Genomic DNA, 17,990 nt, shown 5'->3' on the forward strand with positions numbered 1-17,990 from the left:
ACTGACATTATACAGACATGTACAGACTCTTTGTGACCATGACCCCAAGTGGGTAGCCTATAAAATATCCACTATGTCACACTTCCCATTCACATTTTATTGATGAGTTGAGTAAGTGAGTTTGAGATGCTAAGAATAACTAATTTTCTTGCTAATTTTTTTAATAGTTAATATTATAAGGAAGGAAAACATAAGCTCTTTTGTTGAGTTGTTACATCAGGAATAGACTTGGGCAGAAAATATTCCAGCCCTTTTGAACAGGAACATTGAGCACCTTTATTATTTTTATCATTTTGGACTGTAGAGAGGTTGGCAGTGGGCATGAGTTTTTGACTGAGGACTTGTTCATTGATAAGCACATGATAAGCACAAGTATTAATTGTTCATGATAAGCACACTCATGTACACACCAGCAAACACACAGAGATATCTTAACTATGTATATACTTGGAAAGAGAGAGAGAGAGAGAGAGAGAGAGAGAGAGAATTAACAATCTTTACCCACAATCAGTGGGCTTGTGCTAGTTAATGTGTTGATGCTGTAATTATTAAACAAAAATACATATTGGGTTTGTATTTACAAAATAAGAATCAAGAGCTGACCAGACGGTTTCAAAAATACGCTATATTGCCAAAAGTTTTTGGACACCCTTCCAAATCATTGAATTCAGGTGTTGTTTTTCAGGGGTTAAGCTTGGCCACTTAGTTCCAGTGAAAGGAACTCTTAATGCTTCAGAATACCAAGAAATTTCAGACAATTTCATGCTCCCAACTTTGTGGGAATAGTTTGGGGATGGCTCCTTCCTCCAACATGACTGCACACCAGTGCACAAAGCAAGGTCCATAAAGACATGGATGAGCAAGTTTACTATGGAGGAACTGCACAGAGTCCTGACCTTAACCCAATAGAACACCTTTGGGATGAATTAGAGTGGAGACTGCTAGCCAGACCTTCTCGTCCAGCATCAGTGCCTGACCTCACAAATGCGTTGCTAGAGGAATGGTCACAATTCCCATAAACACACTCCTAAACCTTGCAGAAAGCCTTCCGAGAAGAGTTGAAGCTGTTATAGCTGCAAAGGGCAAGCCAACACCATATTAAATTCATATGCATGTAAAGGCAGACGTCCCAGTTTTGGAATGGCTCACAGTCTCCTAATTCATCCCAAAGGTGTTCTATTCGGTTGAGGTCAAGACTCTGTGCAGGCCAGTGTAGTTCCTCCACACCAAATTCACTCATCCATGTCTTTATGTACCTTGCTTTGTGCACTGGTGTGTAGTCATGTTGGAACAGGAAGGGGTCATCTCCTTCAACGTTGGGAGCATGAAATTGTCCAAAATGTCTTGGTATGCTGAAGCATTAAGAGTTTCTTTCACTGGAACTAAGGGGCCAAGAACAACCCCTGAAAAACAACACCTGAATTCAGTGATTTGGCAATATACTGTATCTTCAACTGTGAAATAGTGCTGTTCATTTTTGTAATATCTGTCATGAATAAACTCATTTAGAATCTTAATACTTTAAAAATTGTGTGTTTGTGCTTATGCTTATTTCCTATAATGACACAATTTACCATTCAGTCAAATAGTTGATCAAAAATGTTCTCATTCTCTTGCATAGAGACTGTGTCTAACAGTGTTCAATACGCTACGTGCGCATCCGTTTATATTACATTTTCATTTGTCACTGTAGATACATTATTTTGAACTCATTTTGATAGATGTACTGCCCCACAGACACAATACTTCGATGTTTGTATCTGTATAACTTATAATGCAAATGGCATCCGGGTGTGTGACTGAGATTTCTAGAAGCAGCATCACGTTTGGTTGTTTGCGGGGATGTGATTGGCGCTCCATGTGGTCCAGCCATGAGTCAGATCAGTGACGCAAGCAGAGAGAAAAGCAACAGCAGCATCCACGTCGTTTCAGCATCCATCCATCCCTCCCTTCCTCTATTCTTCTTTCTGAGCCTCAGCTGTAAACAACGGTTTAACAAATAGAGAAAGAAGCGCTGGGATTTTGCGGCTTGTTATCAGGTACGCCGTTATATTGAATCAGATGGTGTTTATGTTGCAGGGGTGGAGGCGCGGTTTGGACGCCTCGTTCTCCGTCTTGGAGCATCCATGTTCTCTTGTTGACACAGAGGAAGAAATGTGGGATGTACACGATGTAAAAACGCAGTGGTTTCAGTTGCGTCTCGGTTGATGTGTTAATATATTTATTGAGAAATTCGTCGATCTGTTTGTGAGGTTGCACACGAAATTCAGCTGCCTTCTCTAATACGCGTTGGTATATGGGGCGTTTCTCTATTCAGATTACTGAGTAGTTTATTTCCTGAGGGCTGTGGTGTACGATAGCATCTCAGTTATATTGAGAAAAGATGGTCTATTAACAGTAATATTAACAGCTATACGTATTTTTTTTCTTATAAATTGTTTGCTAGCAGAGATTACGTGCACTTCACACCATAAGGGCCATAAGCACCATATTATTATTATTATTATTATTATTATTATTATTATTATTATTAAAGAAAAACAAGTATAGTGGGTATATGTATATAATCATATAATTCTATAAGATTATTATAATTTTGTTGTTGGTTGTGGTGGCTTAAGAAACAGATGTTTACCTGCATAATGTATTCCAGCTGTGAATGAACAAACCACAAGACCAGATTCCAGGCCAGCGCTTAGAAGTTGCAGCTGCAGAGAATCAGTTACTGGTTGGGTTCGTTTTTCTGTTTTTATTTTTTATTTTATTTTATTTTATTATTATTTTTTGCCTTGGTTGGTATGGATGTGCTGGTAATGTGATCATGCTGTTTCGGCTCATGCAGTATGTTTAGAGCAAGTTTCAGGATGAGAGTAAACAGTAATTATATTTATAACATAGTTCCTAACTATTGTTATGAACATAATTATGTTAAATTGTATTGAAAAAGTGGACAGGCAAGGGTGAATTATCAAGGGTGAACTGTCCTGGGTAAAGTATTCTTTGGACTTATATTTGCTGTGTAGAATCTAATATATGACCATTTCTTTGGTGAGGTTTTTAGATCTTATGTAACTATGGTGCATGTAGTTGCATTATAGACAAAAAATATGGTCAAACATACATACAGTCATTAATGACTAACAGTTCATTGTTTACAATCAGATTACTGACCAGTGTTCTGCAATACATTTACCGTAATACAATACATGTGATTACAGTATTACTATGAAGTTGGCTGTGAAGTTTAAAGGTCTTGGATTTGGATGATTTGGAACCATATGTGTTGAGTGGCAAGGCAAATTCAAGGGCAAATTCATTTACATTCACTTATAAGTCCTGTAATCATGTTCTCTTTTTTGCAGTTAATTATTGAATGGGTTAGATTCAGTCAGAATTAATAGGTACTTATAGTTGTTATTTAAATGTACATGACATTGTTGTACAGGTTACATGTCTCCTGAAGAAATATTTACTTTAATATAGCATGAATATGCACTATATATTTCCTGAAATAATTCCTGAGCATTACCAGGTAGGAGATCCAGCTATCAGCATTTTAGTTCTTTAAAATGGTAGTATAGCTTCTTGTAAGCCTTGTCGCAGACAATTCAGTGAACAATGACTCATTCTGTGTTTCCCTAGACTGCAGGCTGTACTTACCTTTGTAGGGTAGACACTCATTACAACTTCCACTACCATGGGAATTCAATGGCAGATAACAAACTCAGATTAATACAGGTCAGGACTAATTAAAAAAAGGACCAGAAACCTCTACAACTTGGATTTTTGGCTTTTATTGGCAATGTAAATACCACATCAGTCTGTCTTTGCTGTTGGATTTTTTTATACAGAAGTCTCATGATAAATCAGACAGGACATTATTTTTATATTATACATATATTCAAATACATTTAGTAGGTGTAGGTGTTTTCACAACACAAGAATGTTGTCATTTTTTCAGTCTATTTTAAGTTTAAAAGACAAGGGTCATATAATGATATACAATTTTTATATTTATTACTATTCTTTTTACAGAAAAAACACATTTATTGTGCTGATTATTTGAACTGTCTTCAATACTATTACTGGAACTATGGTAAGGTAAATTTAATAAGATCAAGCCAAATGGTCTTCAATCACTTCTATACCACACAGGTTAACACTTGGGCTGATGTACCTCTATGGGAAACCTTCGATAGAACTAAATGTATTTTTTAATCACCAACATCAAAAAACAATCTGTCTGAGTGGTATATGTGTGGCATCACCACTCACTGAATTATTTAAATGGTTACACCATGCTGCTGTCTGATTCTCTGTGTGTTCTATTTCCAGGCCACAGTCATATCCAGAAAAATGACTAAAGAGGACACTCCTGATGTAGAGGAGGCCCAGCCTACCTCAGAGTATACCAGTCCAAAACATGAATCTCGCAAAAAACCAATGGTCCACCCATCTGCCCAGGCCCCACTCCCCAAAGACTATGGTGCGTGTTTGGATATGTGTAATGAAAGGAAATGTGTATGCCCTGTACACTGATTTTTAAGAGTAATGATGCAGATCTAAGAAATTGTTATTATATAATTAGTTGGCTTTGATTCAGTTAAATATCATCACTGATTTGAAAACCCTTTTCTACATAAAAGTCCAACCATATATTACAATATATTGTACTATAATATTTAATTTCTATTTCAGCCTTCACATTCTTTGACCCAAATGACCCAGCCTGTTTGGAGATTCTGATGGATCCCTGCACCACCATCCCTGAACTATTTGCTATCATCCGTCAGTGGGTCCCACAAGTGCAGCACAAGATTGACATAATCGGTGAAGAGGTGAGAGACAGTCCCTGTGTTTTGCACACCATTGTTATTGTGAATAAAACTACTGGTCTTAATACACTCAAATGCAAGTATGCAGGGAGATTTGACAGTATATTATAGAATAAAACATGTCCATGCAAGCAGTGTAAGCTACATCTTCATATTTAATTTACAATAGTGCTTGTCAGGTTTAAAGGGGATTAATTTGCCATGTATTTTCTAATTATAAGGTTTTACCTAGATTCAGTGCCATTTAAATTTTTATTGTGTGTCAGGGGCAGTTTGCTTTGCACTTCATCACATTGCATGCACTGTTGCTTTCACTGGGTTTTTGTGTTACAGAAAACAGTGAGTCAGTATCTGAGGGTTAAAGTAGTAGGGCAATGGGTATAATGCAGTTGATTCATAAAAACGTTGCCTTCACATTATTTAGATTGACTTTTTAAAATGAAAGTTTCACTCAGTTACTTCCTGACACAGACAGTGAACTTATTATCTTTAATAGGGCCTTTTTTGGTAGAGTTGTGGTTGTTGCCATTTTGGAACAGAAAGATAGCTGTGTTTATCTGGCTGCTAAGAGGTGTTGGGTTTCTGATGCTGTATAGAAAGTGGTTTGGAGCAATCCTGTGCCATTAAGCAATGTTAGCTCTTGCATGTACATTAGTCTATAGAGATTATAGAGATCTATAGAGATTATAGGGGTCAATTACAGTAATTGATTAACAGAGAACACAAGTGTTTTTTTCTATTTTTACATTTTCCTATATGCCAATTTATTAAATAAACTTTATCCAGTGATGATCATAGGACAAAAGATCAACGACAGACAGTCAGTGTACTTGATTAGGAGGATCAGCTTTGTTGAATGTGGGATGGAAATTAATTCACTAGCAAGGCAGATATCAAGTGAAAAGGGTTGCAAACCTCTGCACTAATATATTTTGATATTTTGAAGTCCTTCCTTGCTCAATTCAGGGGATTCATAATTATGCAATGCCTCACTATGTTCATTTACTCCTGTGGATAACCATGCATGTGGGTCAAATACATATGTTTGTTATCCATTTCTCTGTACTAGTTTTTAATTCTCTGTTGAAAATATCTCATTTCTAATGTGAGGGTCTTGATCTCTCTTTCTCTACAACTAACACACACAGAAACCTCTGTATTATGAGGATCAATAAAGATATATGGTGTTGCCTGCATCTCTTGGGACTTCATCTAGTGGATCTAGTGCAAGGATTGATGGCAAAGATGATAAGTCTTCTCCACTAGAAATTGAGCCTTGCTCTAAATCACTGCTTTGGACAGGTCACTGCTTTTTCATTGAGTTGAGCTACTCTTTTACAGTGGCTAATAATTAGCCCAGTGAGTGCCTTTGACCAAAGGCCAAAAAAAGCAGTGATGGGATAGTTAGTAAAAAAAAAAAAAAGTAATCTATTACAAATTGCTAACTACTTCTTTCAAAATGTAACAGGGATTATCATTATTTCTTGGAAAAAGGTAATACTGTTACTCTTTACTTCAACCCCAAGTTATCCCCAAAACCAGAACCAGTAGCCTTTTCAATGCTTCATTTAATTAAAATTAGAACTAGTAACATGAACAATGTTTTGTTGTTGTTGTTTTAGCAATTTTTGTAACTGGTAACATATAGTCCAAAAGAGCTTCACTGAACTAAAAAAAAAGCTTACAAAGTAGTCCAGCAAAACTGGACTGCATATTACTTTATGTTAAATTTGTAGCAGTCTTTGGCTTGGACTGTACATACATATATATGTTTGTTTTAAATGCTTTAGGCACCTTTTCAGAAAAAAACATAAACATATCTATGGGTCAATGACATGTTTATCTGGTACATGTTGGATAGTATCTCAGGGTCAAGGAGGTCAGTCATCAACTGCTAGAGGGTACAATTATATGATCATACATTTTATATTTCACATGATTTTGAAAGCCTAATTAGCATTTTCACCCTTTTAAACACCATCTTTCATGTAGACACAATCACATACACAAAATGGCTGCTGTTCTAAGTGGAGATCCTGGTGAGAGCCTGGTGGTAAGTGAAACTGATATAGCTGTGTGAAATGACTCAGCAGAAGTGAATTCCTGTTTCATCCATTACACCTGTGAATTTATCACATCCTTCATTATTAGGTGTAAAGAGCTAATTGTTCTAATGGCCAATCAATGGTTTTTCCAATGTTTAGTCATGAGTAGCTGTTGTTCTTTTCCTACCCCATCACTCAGCACTTATACATCAGTAGGTAAAAAGAACTACTCATCAGTAGGTTGTGAGTTCAAGTCCAAGCATCACCAAGCTTAATTGCACAGTTGAATAAATGAGATAACTGTAATTTGCTCTGGATAAAGGTGTCTACCAAATGCCAAATCTGAGCTCTTACCTTCCAGATTTTAAAGCGTGGATGTCATGTTAATGACCGTGATGGACTGACGGACATGACTCTACTGCACTACAGCTGCAAAGCAGGGGCTCATGGAGTGGGTGAGTAACTGGCCATGGTCTCAGGCTCGTGTTTTGTTTCATGTTTTATAAGGAAATTATTGTTTAAGAGTCTTGTTAAAACAAAATACTGTAACAGAAAGCTAGTACTCAGAGGTGGCACTAATCAGAGGAGGCAGTGCAATGATTTTGTCACCCATGCTGTGAAAATTGTTGATGGATTTCACATATTGTAATTTTTTGGCAAGAACTGTTTTTAGTACTAATTTTGTATACAACTGTATTTCATAACTGATTTTCAGGTGACCCTGAAGCAGCCCTCAGGCTGACTAATCAGCTGATTGCTCTGGGTGCAGATGTCAGCCTCCGCAGTCGCTGGACCAGCATGAATGCACTTCACTATGCTGCTTACTTTGATGTTCCTGAGCTGATCCGGGTTCTGCTTAAAGCTTCTAAACCTAAAGGTCATTTTACACACATTCAAATCACCACATATATGAACACTTTATTAGTTAAGTACAATAAAGAAGCCACATGGACTGCACAGTGAAGCAATAAGTATAGATCAGCTCCATGTCCATGCAGCTACTTTATTGTACTTAACTGGTAATGTCTTTAGATATGCATAATCTCTCTCTCTCTCTCTCTCTCTCTCTCTCTCTCTCTCTCTCTCTCTCTCTCTCTCTCACACACTATTTCTCTCTATTTCTCTCTCTCTCTCTCTCTCTCTCTCTCTCTCTATTTCTCTCTCACTCTCTCTCTGTCTATTTCTCTTTCTGTCTCTGATCAGGAGGTAGTACTGGAAAATATAGCCATTTTCTTATTCCTATAAATCCCCATTCATATGTTGAGATTCAGAGAATGTTATTTTGCTTTCAAAGAATATACAGTCAATCAAACCGTTTAAGTCTCAACATATAAGATCATAATTTAATTGTAAATGTCATGCATTCCGTAAAAGGCTAATAATAAAACAGGTAATGAACAGTTAAAGCTGTGGGGCATCTCATTAGTTTGATAACATTGGTGCTCATCTTTTTTTTCTGCAGTACTCAATTCTACCTGCAGTGATTTCTACTATGGCACTGCCCTTCACATTGCTGCCTCCAACCTCTGCCTGGGAGCTGTCAAGTGTCTTCTGGAGCATGGAGCCAACCCTACTGTCAGAGTACGACAGTTTAGCTGTTAATGTTAAAATCTGTTTAGCTCTATTTTTACACCAAACCATTATTAAATATTTCCAATCATTATTTCCCCATATGTCAAAATCCATATTACTATACAGTGCTAGACTTAACACCAAGTTTCCTTTTCCACTAACTTTGCCAGAATGATAAGGGCCAAGTCCCTGCTGATGTGGTTCCTGATCCCATGGACATGACCCTAGATAAAGCAGAAGCAGCCATGGTGGCTAAAGAGCTAAAGCAACTACTGTTAGATGCTCTGCCCCTCAGCTGTAACCTTCCGCGTGTCACCTTGCCCAACTATGACAACATTCCTGGCAACCTCATGCTGTCTTCTCTCGGCCTGAAGTTGGGTGACCGTGTGGTTCTGGATGACATGAAGGTGAGTGAGAAACACAAAAGAATAAAAACTAAGAGTGAGGAATGAAAAAGACACAGTGATGAAGATATTTGCATAGTCACTGACCTTAAAAGAGTTTAAGTTTCCTTTTTTGAAGGCCAAAAATCTTTCAGTCACAGTTGAATTTCATCAGTCTCTGTTAGCTGTAAGAAGTCTTCATTATACAGTTGTAATTAAAGAATATTTAAATACAGGATGTAGTATACCATGTAACTAACTTCGCATTGTTGAAATGTTCAGGTTTGGGAGCCACTACTATGCGATACAACCAAACTGTGCATCAATCCATCTGTTAAAAAGTAGCAGTAGATAATATGTTTCATCCTGAGCTTAGGTTACTATCTGTGTAGAGTTTTGCATGCTATCTCTGTTTTTACTTGGGTTTCCTCTGGGTTCTGCATTTCTCATGCCTCCAAAAAACATTATGGTAGGTGCTACTCTAAATTTCCCGTAGCTGTTTATGAGTATATGAATGTGTGTGTGCATGGCGCCATGTGATAGACTGGCTTCGATTTCGTGCCTCGCATCCGGTGTTTTAGGAGTTTGCTCTAAATCTATGTAACCCTGACAAGGATAAAGCGATTGAATGAATGTGTGTGTGTGTGTGTGTGTGTCATAGTATCATCTGTACATTCTTAGGATGCATATTCTGGGTGCACCACTTTCAGACTCTACATTAAAAATGTGTCCTTTAAGAGTAAAATGGTGCAATAATGACACGTAATTGATAACATATTTCATGCTGCAGTGCCTCTTTTGAACTATATGTGTCTCTGTGACTTTAAATAAAGAGGGTGTGAGAACCTACATGATGGGCTGCCTTCCCATTGTTAAAGTGCATTTACTAAAGCACACAGACTCGTATTTCAGCAGCCGTTTCTTTGGTTCTTTCCATGTCTCATAGAAAGTGTTTTCCTTCGATCTCAGAAAATCATTGTGCTAGGTGGATTGCCTGAAAAGAGTGTGTGTGTGCGATGCTCGGTAATAGCCTGATATCTGATAACTAGGTACAGGAGTTCAGTGACACAGTAATGGTACAAAGTACATCTGTTCCAGTCAAAAACATTAGCACTATGTCATCTAGCATGATGACCAAATGCAAATTCAGTCTCTGATCATGATTGCATACTTAAACTTAGTTGAACATAATTAGATATTAATTGTTGTTATTAATTTCCCTGATTTGCCAATAGCACTGACCGCCATGGCACCTTTTTATGTTTTTTTTAACTTTTTTGTTTCGGGTGTGCTGTTATAGGAAAATAATCAGCTTTGAGATGATAACACACCATGCTGTTGTTAATTTTCCTGAAACAGTACACCCTGTTCTTATTTCATGTATATTAGTGTGTTATTTTAACATTACCAAGTGCCAGAGTTCTATGTGGTTTGATGTATACAAAAACCCTAAAAAGGGTCCTTGACACTCTCATCAGAACACTGATAGCAACACAGAAGAACATGCTGTAACTACCTCAGTGTTTAAGTAACTTTTAACTTTCTTCCAGAGTAGGTAAGTAATAGTTGTAGAGTTAAACTCTTTTTTCATTCAGGCTCATTCATCAGTCATAATATATAGCCTGTTTTCTTCCTCAGGCTGGCACACTTCGTTTTTGTGGAACCACTGAGTTTGCTAGTGGCCAGTGGGTGGGCATTGAACTGGATGAACCAGAGGGCAAGAATGATGGGAGTGTGGGTGGAGTCCGCTACTTTATCTGCCCTCCTAAACTAGGTACGCTTATCTTCATGCTGCAATATAGGTCTAGGAATTTTTACTAAATACAAATTCCTGATGTATGCCCTTATTTTACCACAACTCGGTTATTTCATTCATGGATTTTGCTACTTTTTAGCAATATTATATTATTACTAAAAATTGTAATAAAATAATAAAGCCATTATTATTATTATTATTATTATTATTATTATTATGCAGGAATCTTTGCCCCTGTGTCCAAAATCAAAAAAGCTGTGGATCAAACCCCTTCTTCAGTCACTTCCACTCCCAAAACCCCCCGCATGGACTTTTCCCGTGTCACTGGCAAAATCAAGAAAGAGAAAAAAGAGAAAGATCGTGAGAAGTGTGAGTAAAATAGTAAAAAAAATATTTTACCATATTTTCTTTTATACAGTAGTTATAGTTCTGGTCCATTAATGTGTTTGAACAAGTAGCCTTTGAGTGAATGCTGATATTTAGTATAACAGCACTGGAAAATTTCACTGTTTGTAACATTCTTTTTGTCCTTGTTCTCTACATAACATTTTAAATTTTAGCAAATGTTTATTACACAGAAACCATTACTACACTTATTGCAGACTGTCAGTCAGTCTGTGTGTTGTTTGGCAAAAATATACAAAATATATGCCTATATTGTGTCAGTTATTCTGTAAAAACAATATCAGCTGAACTGATACTCAGTATAACAGCACTCTCACTTGTCTGATATTACTTAAAAGATAACTATTATTACTTTTCTAATTATTAATAGTTATATCACTATATTCTAGTGCTACAATATTCTAGTAAACTTGTCTATTCTGGTACTAGTAATTACTAGGGATGCATCAATACAGTTAACCCACGGTTCAATACGTACCGCGTTTTTTTAACCACGGTTTTCTGTTTGGTTCAGATGGCTTGGCAAATGAAAGTTGTTTTTTTTCCATTATTCTTTGCTAATGTGACAGGAACAGTAAGTATGTTAAGTTGCAATTCTCTTTATTTTACTTAAATGCAAAAATCAACTTGTACACATTCATAGTGTACTGAAAATCATGAGATATAAATTAGCGCTTGTATGACTTTCCTACAGGGGACGGGTTTGGAGTACGGCGCTCTTTTTTCCCAATCCGCTCTGTAATGACCAGTAAGGGTGAGATAACTCTTTGTTGCCCCCAAGGTCCAAATGTCTGTTATTAGAGCAAGGCTTTGTGCTTTAGACAGTTCGTTTTCGATTTTTTTTCGTAGCGGCCAGGAAAAAAAGACGTGTCAGTAGTGTGTAATGCGGTTCGAGCACTTTTATAAGGTGCCGAAAGCCCACATCACCGATCACAGAAATTACTCACAGAATTATTATATTGTAATTATTTTTTGTGTCTCTCAGAGCCAGTTGGGTATGAACGCTAAAAGGAATCAGCTAGGGACTGTTACTTTTTGGATGCCTGTGTTACCTGCTCTGCCATCCTGCTTCCACACAGTGATATCTCTGGTGATGGAGCTGCAGATGTGTGGTTGTGTTGGAAGTATTTCCATTTGAGTAGCTAACTCGTGTGTAACTGCTTAAACACAGTAATTTTTTGTTTAGCATTTTTGTTTAATCGGCATCATAGCCAACAACAAATCCGAAATGTTCTCACACCACAGATTTGAAAGACAGCGGTGCTTCCTCGTATTTCTGTCTCGTTTCACCTCTCTCCAGGATTAGACTGTGAAATCTGATGCCAGCATCGCAAGCATGGTTAAGTGCCCCTAACTTTAGCGCTCACTGATTGGATATTTACTCTCAGGGAGGCGTGTCTGTCTCAGCACGTAGACATACAGTACAGGCAAACACAAACAGGCGGTTCAGAGTGTAATAAAAACGCATGGTTATTATTGTTTTAAGGAAAAAACGAAAAAAAAAACACGGTTCACATACGCGTATTGAACCTGGAGGTCGTACCGAACGGTTCAATATTATATTGAGTATTGTGGCATCCCTAGTAATTATTGTACTTACAAATAATTATTGTTCTAGAGAGGTAAAACCTTAGATTCAGATCATTAAACTAAAAAAAGAAAGGCTTTCAATATTAAAACACAGTTTTACCCAAACCATGCTCACATTGTTCTTTTAGCTTTGAGGAAGAAATCTCTGTCAGTGGCCAGTCTGGATCCTGATGGAGTGAAGATTGAAGTGGGAGATCAGGTTCTAGTGGCTGGACAGAAGCAAGGAATTGTGCGTTTTTATGGCAAAACAGACTTTGCACCAGGTATGTTAATTGTTGAAACATTTACAAGCTATTTCATGAGATCAGACAAAATATTTAGGTATTCGAATTGCTATAGTCATAAATACAGTATATACTCATGAATTTAAAGCCCTGGAAAGGGTAAAAAGTAAGAAAAATGTGTTTATTCCTTACTTTATATGCCAGTCAGTATCTGTAAACTAAATTGAGTGGGCTTCCAACAATGTGGTGCTAGCATGTCAATCAATGATCTGGATTCTGAAAGCTATGGTGTAAAGTTATGATGCAGTCAAAAACTTACATTTTTTGTTAGAATATACAAAAATTTGATGGGATTTCCCAGATCAGTCCTGTTTTATTTTAAGAGTTATTCTGATCCCTGTTTCTCTGTTTGTCTTGGTTTCTCCATAGGCTTCTGGTTTGGTGTAGAATTGGAGCAGCCCACTGGGAAACATGATGGTTCTGTGTTTGGAGTTCGCTACTTCAGCTGCCTGCCCAAATATGGAGTGTTTGCACCACCTTCACGTGTTCAGAGGTAAAATATTAACACTTAATATTAGCTGTATGGTTGAAGATCAGATATTTGCTCTTTTTGAACTTTTCTCTTATACTCTATTTTCTCTTATTAAACTCCCACACTAACACAATAGCCTTCTGTATGGCATCTGTAATACCATTTACATTTGGCACCTTTTTTTTTTGTATATAATTGGGCAGAAGAAGGTTGAGGGCCTTGCTCCAATAAAAGAAAGCTAGGCAGTGCAGGGATTTGAACACTTGACCTTTTGATCAGTAATCTATTATACATGATTTGATCAGTAGACGGTATATGATTGTATGGTTGGGATATGACCCAACTTTTTGTAATCTGCAGAATTGGAGGACCTAAAGAATCCCAGGGTGATGGCAAGCTTGTTAAGAAAGTTCACCAGGTGACTAGTAAGTATAAGGAGCATGCTCATCTTTTTTGCTGACCATCCACTAAAATATTAAAATATAGTTCATTCAGTTCAGGTTTTCTCTTTGTTTGAAATAATTTTAGACCAGCTTGCAAATTTCAACATACTGTTCATGTATGACATATACTTATACAAATGTAACAAGCTCTATTTCTCATTTGCTTTAGAAATGTGCATGTTCTAATAATAGCCCCACCTGTAGTCCACAGAATGTAACAGATATTGTAATGATTCTGCTCAGAATAGAGTAGATTGATTGTCAGAATAGAGTATATAGAAAACTCAACAGTATCTCGTATACTACTGCATGTGGACTTCCACTTGAAATATTTTTTATTAATAGTAATATTATGATGACAATTGTCTACTTGTGAATTTCCCAGTGTCCCAGCCAAAACGTAACTTCAATGCGATGAGGTCTCCCAAAGATATCACATCTGAGAACTCCATATCCAGGTATGCTGACCTCCCATGCATTCCAGAAATATGTATTTCCAAAAAATCTCAAATCCCAGAAGTAATTATAACACCAAGATCTCACCGTGGCATTTTTCACTTTGTTTCAGCAGGTTGCTGTTCTGCTGTTGGTTCCCCTGGATGCTACGTGCAGAAATGCAAACCTAAATTCACTACTTCTTACTCCTCTTCCCCTTATCATTCTTACATTCCTTCCCAAATGTTAGAGTTCCCCTCTCACTGTCCATCCATTTACATTTATTCATTTGGCAGACGCTTTTTCAAAGCGACCTACAAATGAGACAAAATATAATCAAAACATGAAGCTGTGGATTAAAGGTTTTGCTCAACGGTCCGTCAGTACTTTGGCAGATAAACTCCTAGTCATCTTACAACTAGCTCAAAAGCATTAAGCACTGAGCTAGCACTGCCTGAGCAGCCACCCATCCTTAACTCGGTTTTCTCTCTAAGAATCATGCAGACTGTCAGAGGCACAAATGTGCAAGGTCCCTCTCCCAGCCTTCCCCTTTGATTGCAGTTCAATAGCAAAAACTAGTGCCTTGTAAAGAAACAATGTCCTGCATTCCATTTGTTAAATGATCAGTAAAAGAACAATTCTGAATTAGGGGAAAGTAACCCTAACAAAAGCCATTCATTAGAACAAGAAATGTAGATACTTTTATGTTGCCAAAAATCACCCTAAAATGAAGGCCACAAAAACATACAGGCAGATGTCTTTGTGTAGCCTTGGTTGTTTCTTTATTTTAAGAAGCAGCTTTATTCAGTTTGTACCCCATACCCTGGCCTACAGTTGTGGTTGCTGTTGCTTCATTGTGCACTGTTATAATTTCAGTGTTCAGTAGAAAACCAAGCTTTTAAATGCCTTTTCATTAGTTAGTTAATTCAGTAGTTATTGTTTGTATGGATAATTACTGTCATTCTAAGAGATGTTAAATTTGCACATACAATGACATAAAGTAACACTATGTTATCTAACAAGAGATAGTTATCTACAGGAGACAGGATTTATTGTTTATAATTGTTGTTCCCATTGAAAGGATGCAAAATATTCATATTTGTATGTGTTCTGCATGACTGGGCAGACATGGGTGTATGGGGCAATTCATGATTCTGTAATTAATAATAATATACACTACCACACAACACTACATACTTTAAAGGGTTAATAAATAACACATATAATTCTGTAATTTTCTATGTAAACCAAAAAATAGGACAGACACTACCCTAGTATAATCACCTGTGCTAAAGTATATTCAGTTAAGTAACTAATCAGTAAAATTATATAATGGAGTGACACTGAAACAGATTTACATCTGAAAGTAATTTCAAAAATGTATAATTTCATGAGTCAACAATCTAATAATACTCAAATAATCTAAAATAAATTGTACATAATTTTCTGAAACATCTATATATATATATCTCTCTCTCTCTCATTTCCGTTTTAATAGGTCTTATTAATGCTCCACTTCAGCAACTCTAGCAGTCAGAAAAGTGTGTAAATATATTTGTCAACAAGTGCTTAGATAAATAAACAGCAATATTTAACCTACGTCAATTTGCTCTGAATATGGCTGGCATATTAGTGTACATAAGCACAGCATGACTGAGAGCTGAGATCTCTCAACTTTCCACCCTTAACTAGATCAACTGCTTTGGGTCATCTCAGTTACCATTATCCATAGGCAGAATTAAGATTTTTGACTCATCACTCGCCTACAGTTACTGGCTAAATGTAAGGGGAAAAATTGGCTTGTTCACCTTTTCTATGAGCAACTTGATCAACAGAACTGCAAAAAAAAAATGTCAAATGCAACATGGCTTAACAGATCTAGGTATTTTTTCCATAGTGTTGTCAGACTGGAACTTATTTATGTATTATTGAACTTGTGTAGTGCAAACATTGTCTCTGTAGTGATATGAGACTAGTGAAAGGCATTTAAGATTGAGTGCAAAATGTCCTACAGTATAACCAGTAGTAAACACAATCACTGAAATGTGGCGATTTGTGACAAGTGTATTGTTTTAGGGTGACTTTTTAAACTATACATCTTTCAGTAAAATATACTATACATGTTCCATCCAAATACTATGACTTCGATTTCTAAACACTTTTCATTTGATTCATTTACAAAAAGAACTAATGGGTAGATATTTTAACAGCAATTTAGAGTGTATAAAATATCTCTCTGTTTTATTCCTTTTCAGATCAATTTATTAATGCATTTTGTTCATCTACACAGTCACATAGGCTACTTGATATTATTGATTTGTAAACATTTATTTGTCCAAGAAGATATATTTTGATAATTTCACTATGTATTTTTTAATGTGCATCAGTTGGACAACCTGGTGACAATATCCATGTTTATGTGTTCATGTGAACTATCTACTACAAGAAATATTTGTGATGATTGTTATGCTTGGAGTCAGTTCTGGGTTTGCTAACTAGGCTACTGCATGCTGTTATTATGAATTTGTGCTTCTTTCTTTTTTCAGCAGTGTATTAGCATGTTAATAACATCAAGTGGGAATTCTCCCCCTATGGATATACCATTAATAGATAGACCATTAATAAACATTTGGTGTTTCGTACATTGTTTCCTGTTGTGATTTGTAGAAAATTTAAGTTGTTTTTTTTTTTTAAAAAAAAGAGCAAAACAACAATGCTTTTAATGTGTGGAATGTCAAGCTTTATTTTTGTTTAAAACAGAGATGTTCAGCTGTAAATAAAATAAGATAAATGAAAGTTGTTTAAGGCTCTGGTGAGTCACTTGAGTTTTTCTGCCTCTTGCGGCGAGCCCGGCGATTTTTGAACCAAACCTACAAAGTGAGAGAGAAGAAAAAAAACTTTTCATTATTACATTCAAACAAGGAAACTCATCAAATATAGTGCCACATACAGTTTATACTGTCAAAAAAAGAAAAGAAGGCTTTAAGGGGGAAAAAATGGCAGATTTTTTAGTATCAACAATAAATAAGTATTTGGCGCCCCCTGCTGTCTATATGATAAACTTCAACTACAATGCAACTAAAACAACAGCAATCCTTCCTATTCTTTTAGAATGTTTATGCTTTGCGGTACAGTGCTACTGCAAATAAATTAATTAAGATATTCAAAATAAAGCTGCATTAAAATATCTCAGAGTTTGAGGTCTGAATAGCCAAGAAGGTAGTTATCTTACCCGCACTGTCTCTTCGCTGAGGCCCGTGTTTCTCGCCAGTTGTGCACGCGCTTCCGCAGTTGGATAGTCGGTGATGTTGAAGAGCTGATCGAGCTGTTTCACCTGGCTTTCGGTGAACACTGTCCTGATGCGGTTTCGTTGTCTGTGCTGAGGATTTTGATGACTTTCCTCTTTGTCGTAATCTGCATTATTAGAAAATTTCAAATGAATATATCTTCAGTGTTGAAAATAAACCATGCAATACTGTCAGAAAATATTAGACTTTGTGCACGCAAAGATGCACACATATATGCATAGCCTATTTAGAAGAAAAAAAACTTCATATACATATAAATGTATTGGTACCTACTAAAAGTATAAGTCTTACCTGGATGGGCATGAAACCAGTGCTCCCCGCTGTGGAAACCCATGTTAAAGTTGGTCTGATAGCAAGCGACAGGTCCACAGCAGTGGAAAGTGTTATAACAAGCTGCTGTGTCGTAGATGCCCGTGCAGGTCGCAGGGAAAGCCATCACTGCCATCCCGCTTGCATGAGGGT

The 17,990-nt window shown here is 36.7% G+C and overlaps 1 protein-coding gene across 4 annotated transcripts; it reads left to right on the forward strand.

Annotated features, from left to right (window-relative positions):
• The first annotated feature begins 1,881 nt into the window (after positions 1-1,881).
• On the forward strand, positions 1,882-16,862 carry clip3 (CAP-GLY domain containing linker protein 3). Of its 4 annotated transcripts, none has more exons than XM_058413099.1 (15): positions 1,882-2,039; positions 2,654-2,733; positions 4,336-4,486; positions 4,699-4,838; positions 7,242-7,335; positions 7,596-7,757; positions 8,343-8,461; positions 8,623-8,859; positions 10,474-10,609; positions 10,814-10,960; positions 12,715-12,849; positions 13,240-13,363; positions 13,703-13,767; positions 14,171-14,243; positions 14,354-16,862. In XM_058413099.1, exons 3-15 carry the CDS (start codon positions 4,357-4,359, stop codon positions 14,409-14,411), a joined length of 1,620 nt encoding a protein of 539 aa, XP_058269082.1. In that variant the 5' UTR covers positions 1,882-2,039; positions 2,654-2,733; positions 4,336-4,356; the 3' UTR covers positions 14,412-16,862. The 4 variants fall into 4 exon arrangements, with proteins under 4 accessions (XP_058269082.1, XP_058269078.1, XP_058269079.1 ...); XM_058413095.1 differs by having other exon boundaries at positions 2,654-2,728; XM_058413096.1 differs by having other exon boundaries at positions 2,654-2,728; positions 14,357-16,862.
• Positions 16,863-17,990: the final 1,128 nt, after the last annotated feature.

Source organism: Hemibagrus wyckioides, linkage group LG17 (genome assembly GCF_019097595.1).
Source record: "Hemibagrus wyckioides isolate EC202008001 linkage group LG17, SWU_Hwy_1.0, whole genome shotgun sequence".
NCBI classification, from domain to species: Eukaryota; Metazoa; Chordata; class Actinopteri; order Siluriformes; family Bagridae; genus Hemibagrus; species Hemibagrus wyckioides.

Excerpts from the sequence above, each read along its gene's own strand:
- clip3 (XM_058413095.1), top strand. The coding sequence starts at position 2,660 with ATGAACAAACCACAAGACCAGATTCCAGGCCAGCGCTTAGAAGTTGCA. Across the intron at positions 12,850-13,239 it reads CAAAACAGACTTTGCACCAG|GCTTCTGGTTTGGTGTAGAA; the intron begins GTATGTTAATTG and ends GTTTCTCCATAG. Across the intron at positions 14,244-14,353 it reads TCTGAGAACTCCATATCCAG|CAGGTTGCTGTTCTGCTGTT; the intron begins GTATGCTGACCT and ends ACTTTGTTTCAG.